Consider the following 20,814-nt stretch of genomic DNA (forward strand, 5'->3'; position numbering starts at 1 on the left):
CGTGCATTGCCTTTGAGCGTTTCACGTTGAAGGACTAATTGTAATAATCGCGGAATCAAACAGAGAAGTTTCCGTTCAGCCAGCACCGTTCGAAATGATTTTTCTCATCGTCGCCGATCGCACGGACGCCGTGTCTCGCCTGCGTTTACCATTCGCTATGTGCCATACCGCCGTTCCGTTTTCTCGGGAACACGGAATCACACGTACTTATGGTTCTTTTCGTTTTTTTTTTTTTTTTTCTTCGATCGTGTAGCCGTGACAAGCGTAGTTTTCTACGTTTGATTTCATCTGTACATCGCGTCGCCGACTCATTTGTATACCGAGCTGATTTTTCTGTACATACATACAACACACGTGCGCCACAGTTGTGTTAAATGCGATGAATAAAATGATGTCTTACGGAAATCGGCCGACCAATTATTATTCCCTGCCCTGTGCGCCTACTATGCAGAGATGACATGTTGATCAGCGGCATACGGATGAAATAAGTTAACGCTTCGATCGCCATGTCACTTATATCTGGGTGGCGAGATTATTTGTCCAAAATCGAAAATTAGTTTTTACGTTGCTGGATCGAGTGGATCGAGTAATTTTTGTGATTGTTGAGCGGACGATCAACGCGTTAACGTAACTTTGATTTGTACACGGTATGTATATTTCATTATTTTGTAATGTTAATCTGTTTGTTAATGTCTAGTTAATATAATATGTGTAGTATGGTTCCTTTCAAACTTTTTCTGTTTTCAATGCATAGAATGCATTGATATGTAAAATAAAAAAATTTAGCAATAATTTACAATGTTATAAACAATTTTTCGGACGGTTTTTTAATTTTAATTTGTTGCGAACGCAAAGTTGTGTTCTTTTGTGTCTTGGTACACAGGTTCTCGGCATAAATCTTTTCCCGGTAGGCCACGATCGAGCTTCAATGAAATCGAAGGGCCAAAAATGTTGCCGACCCCTGGTATAGGGTCTAAGTTTCTCGTGGATCTAGTTGCAACATTTATCGTTCGTTAGCGTAGAGGGCGTAAGAAATCTAGTTGTTGTTAACGATGTCGGTATTTCAGATCGTGAGACACGAAACCCCATATGGTGATTGGTCTATTATACCTTGTCTGTGAAGGTCTTCTCTGTACAAACACAAACGAAGTATAGAAGTAGATCAATCACCCAATGTATTTTTTCGTCTCACGTCCGCGTGCGTGACTCTGAGTCTGCTGCATGCTAGCAATTGTATGTTAGTCTGGAAGACTTGATGAATGTGAAAATAAATGTATAGGAAAATTTTCAATAATGAATTTGTATATGCACACCTATGCCAGGATATTTTATACCTGTTCTCTTCCATAACATCCTGTAATAAAATTAATTATTTATAGCGGTTCATTTGATTTAATTAAATCCATTTTTGTAATAAATGAGATGAAATTTTGTATTAAACGAAATTAACATACAGCAAATCTTGAACTTTTTAAACATATCCAAGATCAGCTGGTGAAGTTAACCTATTTATACCGTTTCCAACAACACACTTAACCTATGTAATTTCTAACGAAACGTGTAAATATATACGAATGAAACACGATGCAATATTGTGAATGAAATTACATTTTCGATACGTTCAACGTTATAATTTATTGACCAACATGAGCTACAGGCAACTTACTCGGTTTCAAGATTATAAATTTACTTCAAAATTAAAAAATTCAATCACTGATCTTTCACAAAAACTACAAAATTTTGAAACACCAGAAAGATTAAAAGGAACATTTCTAGAGCGATGGGGTAAGTAAATTATAAATTAATTATGAAAACATAATGTAGCAAACATTTCGTTTCATTAAAGTGTACTTTTAGGACGTTATTGGAAAAATGTTTACATAGATTATAAAGAAGTAGCAGAAAATGTTGTTAAAGAATGTAAAGAACGACCCTTAAAAGCCATAACATATACCACTCGTATGTATTATTTGTAATTGATGTAATTAAAAATATTATTTATTGCTAATTAATAATGTATTCCATTAGTTACAGCATCTTGTGTGTATTTAAATAAATACAACGCAGATGAACGTACCTTTCAAGAACAATTATTACAAAATACTATGAAATTAATGCAAGTTGGAGAATCAATACGAAATCCAGTATCTGAAAATCATGTTAAATGGATAGGACAATGTTACAACGAAGGAATTCTAAGACGATTAAACTTTGGTATTTTTTCAATAATGTGGGTGGACAACTACGATGAAGCATGTTCCTTGTATAAAACACTCTGTCCTTATTTAAAACCACGGTATATAACATTTTATCAAAGAATAGTGGATATAGGATGCTTAAACAAATGGTGGATCTTAGACAACAAGATGAAAGATTATGACATAAATGAAGTAGAATTTAGCAATGTAATATATGAACAAAAAATTTAATTTAATAAGACAATAAACTGTAAAAACTTTGCGAATCCTTAATGTAGAAATACCAAAACCTGTAACTTATAAGAAAAGAGGGCTGATACGACAATGGAACGGTATTCTTTTAATAGAATGCAACTTGTTTTTAATTTGTGAGAAATGTATACTATATAGTACAATATAACACTTTATTTATTGTACAATTTCATGAAATGTATGGTTTTATTAATATTTATTTATTATTTTTTAAATGATTAATTAAATACAAAATACAAATTAAATGAATTAATATCAACTTTAGATTTTATGTTATAAATAAATGTTGCAACATTTTAAAACATACCCATTTTATTAAAAACATTTGTAGATGCTAAAAACATAGTATCTAAAAATATAAATTCTTTAATTCAGTATAATATATAGTTTTACATAGCATTTTTAAATGAATATAGTTTCTAATATAAGAAGATTAATGAGTAAATATGTGTATATGTATTGAGTGTAGTGTGATTTCGAATATTGTGAATCCATAGGAACATGTTCTGAATAAATAAATATGTATGTTCATGTTGAAGTATAATATGGTAAAAAGTCATGTTGAGTTTCCAAAAAAATTTGTACTTTTTCTATGAGTATAACTTTTTAAAAGATTTTGGTTGTAAACTTTGGTACAAAAATAATTTCATTCTATTTGTACATAGGACTTAATATCAGTTCTTATTTCGGCTAGGCCCATCAAATGTGATCACGTTTCTAAAAGTAAAAGATCAACATTAATTACGATTATTACAAACGGTAAAAGGCAATGTTAATATTTGTAACGAAAATACCTCGACCATAGACAATTGCGGTTCGACAAGGAATGTAAACCATCATCCTATTTGAATACGCAGAATGTCCTTCTGGCATTGTAAAATGTTTTACACTTGTATCGACACGTTCTTCTCCGCCAAACTCTTTACTATCGCTGCATAAAAGAATTTTATAAGTTCCTGGAGTCTTTACACCAATAGCGTAATCAGGAAATGATTTTTCTGGATGGAAATTGAAAACAAATATAAGATCAGCACGATCAAAAACGATTACTTTGTCATCTTCGTGCTTCCAGCTTACATACGCCTGTAAAAATTAATATTTTTTATTAGGAGTACCATTAAAGATATAACAGGTATAAATATTAGAGATGTACGAGAACCCGACTCGTCTCAACTCGATGCCGTCCTGACCCGTCCCGACCATCGAGTTCCCGCACAGCTCTGATACATATACTTTTCAGTAAAAATATGTATTTAGACTTTACAGGGTGAGCATGTAACCATCCATATTTTTCTTCAAGAGTATTTACGGCACGATCCCAGTTATTCATAAATTTATATTTTAACAAATCATCGTCTACCAAATTCCATTGTCGTCGAGCGTAATGATAACTATCTCCGTTACCAGCTCGAGGGAAATCCAACCATTCAGGATGACCAAATTCATTACCTAATAGTTTAAAATTCTTCAAATTAACCATTGAAATAATAAATATTTGGAGGTACATAAATTAATTTTGAAAACAAACCCATGAAATTTAAGTAAGCTTCTCCTCCTAGCGCATGTGTAATGAATGTAATAAGATTATGAAGAGCAATTCCGCGATTAATGATTGCACTAGGTGGACTTATTGTACTCATATGCGTGTACATTTCCTTATCCATGAGCCAAAATGCAATTGTCTTGTCACCCACAAGAGCTTGATCGTGAGATTCCGAATAAGCTACAGTTTTCTCCATCCATCTTCGGTTAGTTAATGTCCAGACAATTTCGCCAATTTTCCAATCTTCATCTTTCACTTCTTTCAAAAGTTTAATCCATTTATCTGGGATAGCCATAGCTAATCGATAGTCAAATCCTAAACCACCTTCATTAACTGGCCTTTAATATTAACGAAAAATAATTATTATACTGTTAACACTAAAATATTTTAACGCGAGCATAATCTTGAAACGAACAAATATTTCTACAAACATTTGTAAAAATCATTTAACGATAGTTTACAAATATATGCTATAATACCTGCAGACTCCAGGCATTCCACTGACATCTTCCGCTATTGTAGTGATTTCTGGATAAAAATGATGCAACATGTAATTTGAAAGCATTAAATAGACTAAACCTTCAACATCAACATTAAGGCCAAAGTATTCATCGTAATGACCACTGAAACCTTGTCCAAATCCTCTTGAATGGTACAACATTGATGTAACACCATCAAATCTACGTAAATACAATATATTATAATTCGTATAAGTGATAGATTATGATGAAACAAATTTTAAGGATCATTACCTAAATCCATCAAAACCATACTCCTCGATGTACCAACGTAAATTCGATAGTAAAAATCGGAGTACTTCGTACTCTCCATAATTAAATAATCTACTATCCCAAAGCGGATGTTGTCCACGATGACCAGTATGGAAGAAACAATTATCAGTACCATCAAACATATTTAATCCATCCAATGTATTTTTGGACGCATGAGAATGCACCACATCCAATAAAACATATAAACCATGTTGATGTGCTGTATCTATTAATTCTTTTAATTCTTCTGGGGTACCATAGCGAGATGAAGCAGCATAGAAAGAGGTCACCTTGATAAAATTGATTAAATCTTATATAAATATGCATGAATTCTGCATGAACTACAAAATATTATTAAACTCCTTTTAGATAGAACACAGTCATTATAAGACTGCGGATTTTATGCATTTATAGTAAAAACGAATAAGTCCAATGCAAAACTATAAAGACATTAGGAAAATTTAAGGATACTATTGCATTATTTTCGACATATTAAAATTATCAAAAAAGAAAATATAATTTCATTTAATTTCTGCTTTGTACAATTGACTTGGACAATTTTTATTTTGCATAAAGACCCGTAGTCTAGTCATTATAAAATCTATTAATAGACTCTTAGTGGGTGAAGTGTTAATTAGCAAGATGTAGGTATCAGATATACAGTCACTCGCAACAATATTTGGATACTCTTAAAAAGACGATACGTTTTTTAATACTTGACCATACAACTTGACTTTGCTTAAGATGTTAGGGAAATTACTTCACTACATGACATGACTACATGATAAAGAGACAAACCTGATAGCCAAAGCTGGCGTAGTAAGCGTGCTCCATAATAGCCATTAATTGTATAGCATTATATCCCTGTTTCACAATACGAGGAATAATGTTTTTAGCAAACTCCAAGTATGTACCAATCTTTTGTTCCTGAGTTCCAATGCCAACATGACATTCATAAATTCTAAGACTCTTAGGTTTCTTTGGTTTAGGGTGTTTAAACTTATAAACCTGTGTAAAAAGAACATTGTTTTAATTAATTCGTAATTAATGCAAAACAACTTCTACAGACATAAATATAAATTTTGTTACATACATTTTCAGGCAATGGATTCCACACACGTTGTTTATATAATAAGCTCTCGGCTTTGTTTTGTGTAACATATGTAGCCCATGGACTTATCCGCTCCAATAATTCATTATTATGATCTTTTACAATTAGTTTTACTTCTGAATTATGTTTTATGGGACAACCACCATCGGCGAGAGGAGGTAAATGTAATTCCCACTTCCCATAATCTAATTTCTTAAATGCATTACCTGTTCTATTCCAACCATCTAAAAGTTAATTAGTGAAACATTAAAATAGATTTATCAAATAATTTTTTTATAATCAATTGATATTATACGTATATTATTTCATTCATAAATTTAGAATTTTTAATGGAACAGGAATAGATTACCTAAATCAAGAATATTTATTTGTTACTGATTTATACAGATTCAAAACAAACTTAAACATTAAATATGAAAAATCAGAGAATGAACACATTAGAGAATGTAATAAAATAATAATGATTTAACATTATATTGTCATAGTATAGCCCACTATAGTAGAGATTGAACTTCTTGTCTATATATAATGTGTAATTTTAGATTACTTACTAAAATCTCCTGTTAGAAATAATTCCTGTGCTCCAGGTACCCATTCTCGTATAGTCACACTGTTATCTTCGTTTATATGGATTCCAAATTTACTATATCCTTTCGTAAATTTTTCTAAACTGCCGTCGCCAGACTCTACTCTCTCAATATAATCTTTGAATAACGCATATCTGACAAATAAAACGAAGGATTGAAACATAAAATAAGTCCAAGGAACTGCTCGATTACCACGCTTTCACGATTGATAACAATTAATTTCGGTTCGTGGCGTAAGAAATGACAAATAATCGCAGAAATAAAACATTGAACAGTTCGAACTAATAATGATACAAAGGAATGCAAGTTGGCAAGTGTAATTTCGCACAACATGCAACTTTGTTAATTAAAGAATAAGATACCTTTTACGAAACTCGTGTTCATAGGGCTTCAAGTACGGATCTCTTTCTAACATTGCCTTTAATTCCGGTACTTCGATTTCGGAAGGATCCATACTCGACCACTTTCCTCCCATCTTTACTTCTTTAACAAAATCTTCACTTAGAAATAGTAAAAAATATTTAAAAAGTCGAAACACGATGGAACACCAAACCCCGCTAAAATTTGAATGACACTCCAAGGTGACCTCCTTTCCGTGCCGCAGTTGGACTTAGAAGAAGGCAAGAGTGGCTACCAAAAACGAAGAAAATACAACGAAACATAATGAAATAATTTTTTAAGAGTGGAAGCATTATGACTGAAAATTGTCTCTACTATGGCGATTAATCTGGTTACGTAAGTGGCGCTAGTTTCAAACGCAAAACTTTCGTCCATATCATGCATTACTTCTTGCCGGTTAACTTACAAATGATTATAGAAATTAAATGATTATTAATAATATAAAAATGATGTAAGGAGCAATAGAATTTTCGTATGGGTGACAAATAAATAATGACAAAGTTGCCCATATTGTTTTGTCTTATTTATATGTAGATAAATTACTGTATGTTTTGTACAGATTTGCATTCACATAATATCGAATATTCGTTTTTCATATCCTAAATGAATAATATACAGACCCTAATATAAAGTGGAAATTTTTTCGCATAATATCACGTATTTACTTTTTATAGCCTAAGGTTTGATGTACACATCTTATCATAGAGAAGAAATCGCATTTCTTTTAACGCGGAACTATGTGTTAAAATAAAATACACACGTGTATACTATGAAGCATTATGTTGTGGGGCGGATTGGTAAAAAAGATTAACTCATAAATGATATAATTATTAGCTTCTTATTTACAAATCTTAAGACACCATTTGACATTTGTAAAGTACAAGAAAATAAATAATTGTCTTTAAGCATAATCAATTACTAGACCTTGAGAAGGCTGGAAAGTACAGATAATGAATATTTTCAAACTTTGGTCCATTGTTTGTGTAACTAAATAATCATAATTCACTTAAAAAAAAAAAGAAATACAATTCGCTAAGTTTTCAAATTCGACACATATAAATAAATCACACAATTAATAAGATGTGTAGTTTACAGTTCTCGATGTTCGTTCTATCGTACTTAATAATACTAGGAGCAATAAATGGACATTTATATATAAGACAAGTGTGACCTCTCACATATTGTATAAAAGCGCTAAATTCTTTTAGAAAATATCAATAGTGATAAAGAAAGTGAACAATTCAAAAGTCCTCGATCTGTGTCTAACTTCATCAAAGATTTCAGCTTATCATTTCGTAATAAATGCAAGGCTTCGTTATATTTGCTGAAATAAATTAGCGCCTGGCTAAGTATTTAGATTTTTGCCTTATTACTGGTACAATAAATTTGTTTCTTTTTTTTTAGAAAGTTATTTTTTAGTATAATTGATAGTTCTGTGTAATTTGTTAGTATAATTTGTAGTATTATTTAATGAAGTACTATCCATGGACGCATCTGAAATATCTTCGCTACTACTACTACGAATGTCACCCTCCATCTGTAAAATTACATATACTTGTATAAAACTGAAAAAATTTTACAGTACATTTAATACGGATTTACTGTAATATGACGTACTTGACCAGCATAGAAAGCGTTGTATGCGATTTTAAGAATTAGATACGTCCAGATCATATGAAGGAATAATAATAAGATTAAAAGAGAATTGAAAATATAATACGCTGGAAACATTGGTACTATCTTAGGTGCTTCTATCGATGTGCTGTAAAATACAATATAATTTTCAGGTCAAAAGTAATACAAATGACTTTTCACTATGCTGCTACATGTTTTAAATTACATACCTATAAATTATCCAAAATGGATAGAAACCAATACGTGTAATAATCCACAAAACTGTGAAAATACCAAATATACAATCGCATAGTTTTTGGTAATTAGCGTATTTAGTAATCTTCGCAGCCTAAAATACATATATGCACAGATTAATACATAAATTTTGACTTTCTACTTATATGTTTGCTCGTATGTATAATACTTACTTCTAGAAAAATATCTGCACAATCGTGCACCAATAATACTAGGGAACCAATTCTGGTTAAGTTCCCAACCCATGAAAAACACATTAACAAGATAGTAGCTATATGATGAATAAACATTTGCCAAAAATCTTTTCTTTTAATATCAAAGAACTGGGAGAAACTTAATGACCAATAAAATGCCATGGATATCATATAGTACCACCATACGTCATTGGAAACTGGATGATATGGATAGTTATAGTAACAATGTTTTATATCCCACAACCATGGTTTATTCCATAAAATTATAACACCATAAATGAAGGAGTATATGTAATAAACACACCTCCAGCTGTAAGTAAAATGTATTTCAGGTACATTGAATATTTTATATAAAATTTCTAGTTGCATTAAACTGAGTAAGACTAACCTATTTTCACAGAACTTTGTAAGCGTTGACGGTTTGTCCTGAGCACGTCTCAATCGCAGCCACCTTTCTACTTGTCGTTCAGACCAATCTAGTTGCTTAGCCAGTGCCAGGATCTTAAAAGAAATCCATAACATTTAATTTCCCAGCTACCCTGACTTAGATTACACAAATCTGTTTCAACAACCTAATGTTAAACACATCATTTAAAATACAAACAATTTTTCTTGCACGCTATTTAACGTTACTATTTTAACTATACATTAAACCGATATCGACTTTCGCTTAACGTATTAACTCACAAATAAAATTTGATTAATGTAATCTATATTTGCCTATACACATGAATTATTGTTGACTATACTGAAGCGTAATATACTTACTTGGGCATTATTTTTAATTTTCCGACTAACATAAGCTTTCTCTAAAATATCATTTGGCGTTGCTTTCTTCGTTCTTGTATTCTTTATGCCAAGGGATTTCCCAAATGGTGAGAAACAATACCTGAGACAACAACCATTATTTACTACAATTCAATCAAAAATATAACACTACATACATTAACAGTATAGATACGTATGGATACTGAATTATACATATATATATATATATGATATATATATATACGATTGCTACATATCATACTTGCGTATTTATAATCCAATTGACACAGCATACTCAACAATTTCATTGTACAAAGGGATTCAATAGGAAGAACATTTTGCACGACGGGCAACACAATTGATTAAATAAATGTGGTATAACCTTAATCGAAAGGAAACTCTCTAAGACTCCATGCAACAAAAATGAAATTGGAAAAAGTGTAGGCAGATAATAGAACGATTATTACCTTTCGAGGGCGTATCTGATCACCAGGAGGATGAGTGCCATGGGCAAAGGGTAAATTAAGTGTTGATAATCTGCATATTTGTTTTCTGAAGTTGGTTTGATATCGTCCCATGTTATGTTAGGCGGTAACCAAACATCCGTCGACCAAAAAGCCGACGACACATTCTTTAATATATTCATTGTTTCTACGCCTGTAATTAATCGTTTACATTTAGTTGCAAGTTCGTCGATTGTTCGGCGAGGAGATCTCGTTAAACAGAAATCTGATCGAACGAATACCCACTGAAACCGCGTTCAGAACACAAACTTCCAACTACCTTCTTGCTAGCACACGCCACCGGTCGAAGACTGCGCCCGTGCTTTTGATGTAACGTCGCTCAACTTTTTTCCCCTGGTAATTAGTAATTACATTCAATCCTGGCACGGAGTGACAGTAGAACCCACCGCGTTAATTGTTTTCCTTTCGGTTCTTGTTCAAATCTAACCATTGGTCGTGCATTCGATTGTACGCCAACGGGTATTTTGCTATATATGCATTACTGCAGCACAATAACGTATACTTTAGTTATACAATCAGCACGTACAGTATAAATGTACGTTGGGCACGCCGTAATCACTCCAATGATAAATGTTTTGCAATGTAGTATCGATTGTACACGTATAATATATACATATTTAAAATTGAAATTGTATTATATGTTTGAGAACACCGTTTTAACGATACTAATTCTTTAATTATTGTATGAAACTGTGAAATATGCGTGCACAAAATGATGACGAATGAAATTATGAAAAATATGGTATGGATCCACTTTAATTATAAAACATTCACTTGTACTTTATTTACAACTGTATTGGATTTAAAAATATCTACAACGTGTAAATGTTTACATTTTATTTAACTATGATTACAAGTTTAATATTTCATTATGGAAATCCGGTTGTAAATCTGGAAGCGATAAATTGATAAGATTAGAGTGTAATTAGTAGACTGTGCATCTTTATACACAATAAAAATGGTTCGCATGTACCAATTGCAAGAAACTAGGGCCAAATAGAAATTTCTTTCTTGTTTTATTGATTTTAATAAGTTGATACCAATAAATTGATATCCTTAAATTCTTTTAAGCAGTTTACTAATTAGCGAAAATTGGCTTGTACATTGATTTGTAGATGTCGCGTTTTATTTTTTAAATGAAAAGGTCGTTATAATGCACGGAGGATTGTAAAACGTTAATAAATTGGAAGGTACACCAATGTATGCATGTATGGTATTTTTACGAATTTTAAATTTACAATTTACATTTTCATAAAGATAAGGACATGTTCTTTAACGCTACTGCATATATAGTGTTAACTTTTATAGATACCATATTAAATTAAATTATTTTCTACTAATTAAATAATAGGTTTTATTAATAATTAATAATGCGTAACCAATTATTAATAACTTTTAAATTCCGCTAATTATTAATAATTTATAATCTCTGTTAATTATTAACATGTTATAATTTCCATTCTGTTTTTCTATGTGCATTGTATGTCGGTATATATACGTAGATAATATTTGGGATAATTATATATTACTATTCTTAGTAATCATTTATTATTACTTATTATACTTTACATTTTAATTACATATATTTGTGTAAGCGTATCCTTTCAATTCATTTCCTATCTAATAGGAATTCGTTATTACTGAATTAAAATATATTATATTCCATATTGTACTTTGTAAAAATAATGATATTAATAAAACGGTGTGATAACTTTCATATATTAGGTATTAAAAAACTATTTCGTATCCGGTATCAAAGTAACTTCGACCGACCACCAACTTGTATCTCCGTTTACCGTATCAGTGCGCGCATTTACGGTTAGGAGGATATTCTTTCAATAATTGTTTAATTACACGCTGATAGATCCGAGCGTTCCTTCTTTCGTGAGGTTTCAAGAATTCTTGCTTCGCCACGTCTACTTTTACCGTTTTCCGTTTGATACCTGGTGTATGAACTAAAAAGGCACCGTCTAGTATGACCAGTCGATAATTGAGAAGACACATCTCGAACATCTGTATCAAAAAACAATTATTTATTAATTTCAGTTGCAATTTTTTCGCGTTTATGATGCCCTAAAAACTTGGCAACGAAGGATTTAGTTACATGTAATACAGACTTAATTTTAACTGAAAAATGATATAATTTTTATCGCATAATTGTGAAATACAACTATAATTCATTGGTTATTTCTAAACATTACAAAAAAAAGTTATTACGCTAACAAGAAAATTTGTCGAAACAAAAACAAAATTTAAAACAATAATAATTCTTGTTAATACACACGATTCCTTGTTTGTTAGAAATCTATGCATCCCACGAATGCATACAGATCCACTTTCTACTAGTAATCAATGAATTATTAAATACATGGCCAGTGGAATAAATCCTCTAGACGCGATCTAAAAATAATTTTTCCATACTCCAGCGACTTCAAAGATTTTCGTGAGTCACTATGATAGGAAAAGATTTTATTTTCAGATCATTCAGAGAATATTGCTAGTTCGCTAACGCAGTTTAAAACGATATTCCAAAATATTCGAAAATGGATGTGCACGCTTTTCAATCTGCTAAGCGTGCAGTTTTTAATCTTTTCGCGAAAGATTTGAGTTATCGAGGAATTGGTAGTACACCTGAGTCATTTTATCTTGCCTGCCTTCCCAAGACATATCTTCCGTATAAAAGGGATCGTCGCGAGTCCCGATAAAAACTGGCTCCCACCTATGGTGCGGATACTCCCTTTTGGTAATAATAAGTGGTCTAACTTTGCCTGGGTCTGGTCTAAGCATCCATCTAGTGAGACCAGGAAACCTTTGGCAATGTGAACAGAGGAATCTATGAAATAAAAATAACGCGTGAGCATCTCGAAAAATATTCTACTACAGTGAAGTCTTGACGGAGCTACACGATCCTAGTCAGTTAGCCTATCTCCTTCACTGGGGGGCATATCCCGCAAGCGGCCAAGAAGCTCGAACTGCCTCGGTCGCCGAGCAGTGTAAACATGTCGCATAATCCGATACCGGGTCGGGTATATCGTTGTGAACCAGCATTGTCCAATTACAAAACTTCTTTATTTTTCATTATTCTTTTTATAGGATTTTCACCAACTTATTTGTGGCATTTTTTTTAAATTAAAATTACGACGGTATGTGTTGTTTTCTACGTTCGGCGCGGTCGACGCGGTCACAAGAAAATAGTAGCCCTACACGATCTATGTCACAGCGTGGACCCAAGGATTGGGCTTAGACCAAGACTTTACTGTAATATCAATATTCAATAACCTATCAAGTGCAGTAGAATCTGTATTATTTGTCCACGTGATAACCCATATAACATCATTGTTCATATGAAAGAGTGCAAATAACAATGGAAAATAGAATGAAAACGAAAGATGAACATTAGAGTTCTATTGCACTTGATGGTAAGCATAGAGGACTGTAATCGATCCAACACTGTTGACAAGAGGGAAATCAATTGTTAGTCGCACGGACCTATGAAAATATACGGCGGTGCCAGCCTTGGTAGCCAACAACAGTTGCTTTTTCGTCGAAGGCGGCTGCCTGCGGGATTCGACCTCAAAAACTGGCACGACGAAGACAATTCCTTTTTTCGGTGGCTTTCCGCGCACCATTTCCATGAAACCGGAGGCGAGTTTCTTGCTGGGCAAAAGTTCAATGTCCGTCACGAGCACACGGCTGGTGTTCGCCTGCATTCTCGCGACATTTCTAACCACGTTAATGGGATAAGTCATGCTTATCCGTTTTCTTTCGGTTACGGCTTCACCTCTTTGGAGATCGGACGCCGCACAGTCACCCTCGGTTCGAGTACTTTGACCCAGTGAGGGCGGACGACTCGTCGGGAACACCAAATGCACGGAGACCTATAAAAAGACGCGGATTAGCATAATGATCAACCAATTATTTCAATCCTGCGTCCTCGTCTTAGATCGCCGATTCTTGTTTCAGTTAATCACTAGTGGCTATCTATTTCAATACACCTATGTCTACGCCAGGCTTGGGCGCATTGCATTTGCAATAAAGTAAATAATGTCAATTTCAAATGATCTATTATTTGTATGATAGAGTTAGACGTTACTTCACTCATCGATTCTTTAAAAAATCAAATAAGAAATTGATGTTTTCAAACAGTAAGTAAGAAATGATTTCGTTCGTCAATTCTTCTAAAAAAAAAACCAAACAAATAGGAATTTATTTCATTCATCGATTCTTTAGAAAATAAAGTAAGAAATGATTTCATTTGATAAGTAAACAATGAAATAATGCAGAGAGAAAATCAATTTCATTTGCAAATGAACTACTCTACAATTATTTATATATAGCATCTAGCCAAATAAGATAACATACTTGTCATGGCAGAAAATATTCGATCAGAATCGTAAATATGATAGTTAATAGAATGATTTGCGGGTTGATTAAAAACAAAATTAGTATCGTTAATGAAAAATTGCTTTCCCATATAATATATGAATAGTTGCAATTAGTAGCGAATTTTTATGTACATGTTTATAGCATGTGCAGTTTGAAGAAAAACAAAACGTCATGTATATCAACAAAAATACAAAATTGTTTAATCAATAAATTGTTCGTTTTGATGTTTAAAAAATAATTGACGACAACAAGTAATAGCTTGAAAATTCACACTGTTAGTAATGACTATAGTGTGGATTTAATGGATTTATGACAAAAATGAATAAATGAAGTTCAAAACTAAAGACATTAGAAGAGTTTGAAAATATTGTTACACTGTTCCCGACTTATTACATTTACTGAAAGAAAAAAATTATGATTTAGCTCCTGCACTCCGCAATCAATACAGAACATCTTTACAGACAGATCCTTGGTCTAATAATGACTTAATTTTTTTGATCGAATACTTTTTGCCAGAGATGTATTACTCAAATATATTATCCGAACGCTGTCCAAGCCTGGTCTACGCAATAAACATTTGACAAAACATCGTGAAACGCACTATTGTCCCGACATTGAATTAAGTTCAAGAAGCCGGATTTGAATGCAGCGTTGCTATGTCCTCAATAAAGCTGTTTGTGCGCCTGTAATCGTAGTAACTAAAGAAAGAAAGAAAGAAAGAAAAAAAAATAGTCGCATGATTGGACAAAACGTAGTTGTAAGTTTGCATACAGAAAATGTGCGAGATTTATATATATATAGATTTGTATATGTACATGTCTCAGATATTTAAGACGCTATCGTACGCGCTGGTTATCAGACAAAGTAGCCGTGTCTTAGAGTGCAAATACGAGGGTCGTCCAGGAAGTAATACCTACTCCTTTATAGACACCATATAAACCAACGGAAGCTGCTTATGGGCACTTCGTTTATAGTCACTTGGCTCCACTCACAATGTTGACATAAGTCATATCATATTTCGAATAATGATCTCATACGTTCAAAATGGTAACAAGGGTTCGAAATGATGATGTGGCTCTAAAAATAAAAAATCTTCAGCATTTTAAATGGGGCTAATTTCAATTTTATACTGCCAGCTAATTTCTCACTTCCAATGTACGGTTTCATGTCCGCGTATAAAAAATGTAGAAAATAGTGTATGAATGATAACAATGCTTAACACATTACTTACCGGAAGCCTATTAGTATGATTCATCACCAAAATTGCCATTGCATCATTTTCCCAGAAATCCTCAGTTGCGAATCGTAAAAATTTCGTATCTAGTAAATAGCTATCGGTAAGTAATGTATAGACTGCGGAATTTATACATTTATGGAAAAACTGGGTAGAATCGGGCGGATGAAATTTAAAACGGTGAATAAATTACAAAAAATTGAAGGACGTCGGTACGTTTGTTTCAACTTTCGAAAATTTTTAAAGGAAGCAGGATATTTTTAATTGGCTCCTATCACTTGCAATCTATGCAGACAATTTTTATTTTGCGTAAAAATCCGCAGTCTGGTAATATGTTAAGATGGCTGACTACTGGACTTAAATGGTCGGTTACTGGAACAATTACCCTACAGCAGAATAGAGGAAACTTGTGGAAGTGTATTTGTTACTTCAGTATATAGCTTTCTGGACGTGCCCCGTGCTTAAATGGTGCTTCAGGGAATTCCAAGAAAATTAAAACGGTACAAGTTCAATTCGCGGGTCTCGCATACCAAATCCGAGCACCGAATCGTTGACTACTGGAACAGTTACCCTACTGCGGAATAAAAGAAACTTGTCTTACTTCGTCCAACGAATCGAGTCAGCAAAGATAAACAAGAGAGTTGAAGTTAGACTTCTAGTTAGCAAAGGACACGCGCTGGTGCTACACTGACCGGTATCGTTGGATCGAGTAGTAGACCCAGCCAAAAGGGAGTCATTTTGGTGTCAAGACCATGCTTGGAGCAGAATTTGGTCCCTGTTTGCTATGAATTTGCCAAGCAAAACTTGTCGGCAAATGAGGAGCCTAAGCCGAAACAGATGGGTAGCAATTTCGGTGCAAAGTTTGCAAGCGGAATTCGAGGTCAAATCGTGTAGAGGGCAGGTCGGTCGCACTAAGAGCGGACCTAACCTTGCTCTAAGAGTAAATATCGGGAACAATCGGAGTGAGCCAGAATGTTCAAACAGAGTGTACAGAATTTTCTTTAAACTTCTAAATTATATAATTTTATGTTTCATGTATTTTCAATAATTTAGTTACGTTTTCCCTCCTACAGTAAAGTTTACTTGAATTTTGCCCGATATTTACTCTTAGAGCAAGGTTAGGTCCGCTCTTAGTGCGACCGACCTGTCCTCTACACGAGGGCACAGTCTGCCCTCGTTTTTCCCTCGATTTGCCCTCGATTTCCGTCTGCAAACAGTGTCCTAAAATCCGAGCCACATGCCGAACCAGATGTGTCGCAATTTGTAGACAAGTTTCGGTGGCAAGTTCCTAGCAAATCAAGAGTAGATTGTTTACTGGGTTTGTTAGGTTAGGATGTAGCTTTCTGGACGAGCCTCGCGGACAACGGTGTGATCAGGTGGATCGTTACGTTAGCGTTGTTATAATAATCATGCTTTCTAGCGACCCGTTCTGACAGCGAGTGCGTGGGGAAACCTTGTACATTTCGGGTTCGCATCGACAGGCCCGATCGAGGAGAGCAACGGCGGTGCCGGCGTCGAGGCCAGGTGTAAAAATGGCCAGACTCAACGGTCCCTCCCATCTCTTGACCAACTCCACAATCCCATAGACATGATCTGCAGTGGCGTGCGTGCAGAGGGTCACCTGGGGCAACTTGTTCCTCTCCTCGGTTCCGACTAATACAAACGGTAGGACTCTGTAGGGGCTCTTCTCACCGATTTCCGGGCTCCAAGTGACTTTCGCAGCCGGATACGACATAACGTCTGGCAGACCGTGGTACCATCTGCAAGAATTGTTCCTGGGCTGTTGACCCGCCATGTACATGCCTGCTACGAACGCCGGTGGCCTGGTCACAGTTTCTTGACGCGGGCTCGTCGCACTTTGCTTCGACATAGGCACTTTGTTGTTGTTGTTGTTGTTGTTGTTGTTGTTGTTGTTGAGGTTCTCGTCGCCTTCGTTACCGATCTCCGGGATCGTTGTAGGATAACCACGATTTACCAGCAAACGTCCAACCAGGATCAGAGGGACCGCTACGCCCAGCCACACCAGCAGCCTTCGACCAGAGCAACGCATCCTTTTCTTGTTTACACGGCACGCGTTTCTCGACTTTTCGATTCTCGCCGTGGTCAAGGAAACGCTCTTCCATATTCCGTACGCGATAGATTCATTGAACTTGTGCCTCCACACTGCTGGTCTATGCGGAAGGGCGAAACCGCCAATTACGGATCGATGCGGCGCAAGCGTGTCGCGACTCGAGACCGCTCGCTGCAAAATTTCCAAGTTCCCTTTACGAAAGGATTCGCGAGAGATTCGATTAGATATTATATAGACAGTTGTCGTTATTAACCCGCATCTGTCTGTCAACTTAATTCGCCGCTTAATGTCGAATTGACGCAACGGTGACAAATCGATACGATGCGATGGAGAGACGGTGAATTAAATTTCCAAGGCCGGACGAGATTAACCCCTTGCTCTATCATGTCGAGTCTTGTGACCAAGATTTACAACAGAGTCTGCTAAATACATACATACAAGTATAAATAAAGAAAAAAGCACAATATTAGGTTAATTTTGATTTATTAATCATGGCTACTGGATCTATAATTTTAGAATGTTACATCTTTTATATTGGTTAATTGCAAAACGAAAGAGAACGATGAAGTATACGTTAACCCCTTCGAGTCAGACTCTCAATAAAGATTTCGAACAGAATCTACTAAATACGTATGTTATTAATTTCCTGTAAACCAAAATTCCTGAAATCTAAATTTTACTTTGTTATTGTCGATATATAGCCATTGATATAACCATAAAATAAATATACATAAAAACCAGTTTTCATTGAAATATAAGTACTGGCATACTGTAAGTTTATAATATGTTATTATTTATTTTATACAGCTAATATTTCGTGTGGAATCCCTTATTATTTACAACCGCTTTCTGCCATAAACTGCACTCACTTTTGTAGTTTCTGAGCTTCTCTTATTCCATTCTTTTTCAGTTCTAATCACTGTAACAATAAAATAAATAAAAAAAAAACCGAAAACAAATAAACTAATAAATTGCAGTATATGTGGTTAATATGTTTGCTACCAGAATATTTATTAATAACAATTTTCGCAGGAACACAATTTAATTGAAGACTACGTATCCTCTTATACAATATGAAAAGAAATGTTATCACAAAGAAAAATCCTGAATCCCACGAACATCATGCTGTATCTACAATGTTGAGTAACTATATGCATAAAATTGATTTGATTTCCCTTGTCTAAAATAGAAATCGTGTCATGCATGGCGGTCGGTAGCAAATGTGTTAAATAAAGAGTTGACATTGTTAAGATGAGGCAAGATTAAAACAATCTGATCTAAATATGTCACCGATGACCTATAAATTGGTGCGACGTAAAAGAAAAATTAGAAAAGAGGATTGCTCGCATCGTTTATAGATAATAAATTGACGCATAAAATGTTCCAGTTTCTCAGAAGCAGTGAAAAATGGGACAAGGGACGGGTAAGGATTGATCGAACGACTTCTTGTTTATAAATAGCTGCGTAAACAGATTGAAACGGTCGGAGTCAAATTATTCAATAGGACATATACGGTGATGGCATTTTTAAATTTCTTTTGCCAATACCATTTTGTTCCATAGTTACAAGTGAAAATTAATTTTGTAAAGGTTAAATCTCAAAAAAGTACTGTTCAAAGATTTGAAAGTTTTAACAAACAAGATGTTTAAATGTATGCTGGCGGCTGCATGAGCGAATTAGAAGATGCGCATATTTATATGGGTAGACGCGGAAGTAACTACTAAGTGCGTTAATTTGCTTGCAATCAAAAAAGTTTTCATGGACGTCGAGGAAGCGAGCGTAACGGTGACTAGCCATCGTACGTAGACAAATCGTGAATTGAATAATGAAACACTTCGACCGAGGGAACGAGGTGTCCAGTACCATATTCGAAAGGAATCAGAAATACACGTGAATATGTAAGCAAGGAAGACTGTTCCGAGGCATACAAATTTTTTTCTGTTAAACATTTTCATTATTAACCAAATATATTGTTAACTGTTTACGCAAATGCTTTCCTAAATGATAAGTGTCAACTTGAAATTTCATTTATACTTAATTAACTTGTTTCAAATGTATTAGACATGTCAATGAGAATATACAATGAAACATTAGTTTTCTACGAAACTTGCTATATATATTTATTAAAAAAAGGAAATGGAAAGATGGAACCATCCCATCTGGATGACTATCTATTAAGCTGTGATTACGGCGAGTGTTTTCCTTAATGATTGTGCGAGTAGTTTACAATTTTTGTTTTATCTCTAAACCAACAACTCGTGTTATCTCAATAACGTGTATCCACATCCTCAACCACTGTTCTGCCAAGGACATCATCGATAAAGTATATATATATATATATATATAGGCACAATAACTGGTAGCCCCAAAGTAATTGGGCCCCTTACACTACTATAGCTAATTTATTGAAAACGTGATACGTACAAGAATAATAAGTTCACTAGAAATTGTTTCTTCATCATTTTACGAAGCATAAGATCTGACGTTGATGTGTATATATACTTTGATACGCGTGGTACACGTTGCACATATTTATAAATACACTCTTTATCATATTTTCTTGCGCAGATCATTTGACCCACACATGTCCACTGACGAAAAGCATGCCTGTACTATAATGATCAGCTCGTGGCAAATTCACGTGATTCGAATTGTAATAGCGATTAGATTCTAAACCGAATCCTTCAAATTAATTGCTTTAACATTTTACGTACCGGCAATGATGTAATAGCTTTCAATGTCGTTCTTAAACAAATTATTTTCAATGACATAGTCTAATCATTTTTTTTGGAATTTTTATTTAGAAAAAGAATATGTTTTAAAAGTACTGACTTTTTTTAGAAAGAAACAATATGAGCATAAAAAATATTTATAGAATTTGTACAATTAAGAAGAAGTAGTTGTTTTT

General features: G+C 34.0%; 4 protein-coding genes across 6 annotated transcripts; 1 reads left to right on the plus strand and 3 right to left on the minus strand.

The window, feature by feature from the left end:
* Positions 1-1,181: 1,181 nt before the first annotated feature.
* Positions 1,182-2,459, plus strand: LOC143352587 (mitochondrial import inner membrane translocase subunit Tim29). The gene is made up of 3 exons (XM_076785207.1): positions 1,182-1,785; positions 1,858-1,959; positions 2,029-2,459. Exons 1-3 carry the CDS (start codon positions 1,599-1,601, stop codon positions 2,427-2,429), a joined length of 690 nt encoding a protein of 229 aa, XP_076641322.1. The 5' UTR covers positions 1,182-1,598; the 3' UTR covers positions 2,430-2,459.
* A 285-nt stretch (positions 2,460-2,744) lies between these two features.
* Agbe (1,4-alpha-glucan-branching enzyme) lies at positions 2,745-7,119 on the minus strand. Its single transcript, XM_076785206.1, has 10 exons — positions 6,824-7,119; positions 6,426-6,595; positions 5,857-6,098; positions 5,562-5,771; positions 4,746-5,053; positions 4,473-4,673; positions 3,979-4,331; positions 3,715-3,899; positions 3,245-3,533; positions 2,745-3,167 (listed from the first exon to the last, which is right to left on the minus strand). The coding sequence occupies exons 1-10, from the start codon at positions 6,934-6,936 to the stop codon at positions 3,160-3,162; spliced, it is 2,079 nt and encodes a 692-aa protein (XP_076641321.1). The 5' UTR covers positions 6,937-7,119; the 3' UTR covers positions 2,745-3,159.
* Positions 7,120-7,679: 560 nt separating this feature from the next.
* Schlank (ceramide synthase schlank) lies at positions 7,680-10,632 on the minus strand. Of its 2 annotated transcripts, none has more exons than XM_076785227.1 (8): positions 10,441-10,632; positions 10,159-10,348; positions 9,692-9,812; positions 9,312-9,424; positions 8,903-9,233; positions 8,705-8,823; positions 8,478-8,622; positions 7,680-8,397 (listed from the first exon to the last, which is right to left on the minus strand). In XM_076785227.1, exons 2-8 carry the CDS (start codon positions 10,335-10,337, stop codon positions 8,269-8,271), a joined length of 1,137 nt encoding a protein of 378 aa, XP_076641342.1. In that variant the 5' UTR covers positions 10,338-10,348; positions 10,441-10,632; the 3' UTR covers positions 7,680-8,268. The 2 variants fall into 2 exon arrangements, with proteins under 2 accessions (XP_076641342.1, XP_076641343.1); XM_076785228.1 differs by having other exon boundaries at positions 10,475-10,631.
* A 238-nt stretch (positions 10,633-10,870) lies between these two features.
* Positions 10,871-18,031, minus strand: LOC143352594 (beta-1,4-glucuronyltransferase 1). Of its 2 annotated transcripts, none has more exons than XM_076785219.1 (4): positions 17,289-18,031; positions 13,705-14,093; positions 12,847-13,048; positions 10,871-12,228 (listed from the first exon to the last, which is right to left on the minus strand). In XM_076785219.1, exons 1-4 carry the CDS (start codon positions 17,883-17,885, stop codon positions 12,016-12,018), a joined length of 1,401 nt encoding a protein of 466 aa, XP_076641334.1. In that variant the 5' UTR covers positions 17,886-18,031; the 3' UTR covers positions 10,871-12,015. The 2 variants fall into 2 exon arrangements, with proteins under 2 accessions (XP_076641334.1, XP_076641335.1); XM_076785220.1 differs by having other exon boundaries at positions 12,041-12,228; positions 12,866-13,048.
* Between the last annotated feature and the right edge of the window lie 2,783 nt (positions 18,032-20,814).

The sequence above is a fragment of the Halictus rubicundus genome, chromosome 3 (genome assembly GCF_050948215.1).
Source record: "Halictus rubicundus isolate RS-2024b chromosome 3, iyHalRubi1_principal, whole genome shotgun sequence".
In the NCBI taxonomy this organism is placed as follows: Eukaryota; Metazoa; Arthropoda; class Insecta; order Hymenoptera; family Halictidae; genus Halictus; species Halictus rubicundus.

Coding starts and splice junctions, on each gene's coding strand:
- Schlank (XM_076785227.1), bottom strand. CDS start 10,337: ATGAATATATTAAAGAATGTGTCGTCGGCTTTTTGGTCGACGGATGTT. Junction 9,813..10,158: donor ATCAGATACGCCCTCGAAAG/GTAATAATCGTT, acceptor TTGTTGTCTCAG/GTATTGTTTCTCACCATTTG. Junction 8,824..8,902: donor GTGCAGATATTTTTCTAGAA/GTAAGTATTATA, acceptor TATGTATTTTAG/GCTGCGAAGATTACTAAATA.
- Agbe (XM_076785206.1), bottom strand. CDS start 6,936: ATGGGAGGAAAGTGGTCGAGTATGGATCCTTCCGAAATCGAAGTACCG. Junction 4,674..4,745: donor TATGGTTTTGATGGATTTAG/GTAATGATCCTT, acceptor GTATTTACGTAG/ATTTGATGGTGTTACATCAA. Junction 3,534..3,714: donor GATGGTTACATGCTCACCCT/GTAAAGTCTAAA, acceptor TAATTTTTACAG/GCGTATGTAAGCTGGAAGCA.
- LOC143352594 (XM_076785219.1), bottom strand. CDS start 17,885: ATGCGTTGCTCTGGTCGAAGGCTGCTGGTGTGGCTGGGCGTAGCGGTC. Junction 14,094..17,288: donor GCGAACCCGAAATGTACAAG/GTTTCCCCACGC, acceptor GTCTTTTTATAG/GTCTCCGTGCATTTGGTGTT. Junction 12,229..12,846: donor GGCAAGATAAAATGACTCAG/GTGTACTACCAA, acceptor TTTTTGATACAG/ATGTTCGAGATGTGTCTTCT.
- LOC143352587 (XM_076785207.1), top strand. CDS start 1,599: ATGAAATTACATTTTCGATACGTTCAACGTTATAATTTATTGACCAAC. Junction 1,786..1,857: donor AACATTTCTAGAGCGATGGG/GTAAGTAAATTA, acceptor GTGTACTTTTAG/GACGTTATTGGAAAAATGTT. Junction 1,960..2,028: donor AGCCATAACATATACCACTC/GTATGTATTATT, acceptor GTATTCCATTAG/TTACAGCATCTTGTGTGTAT.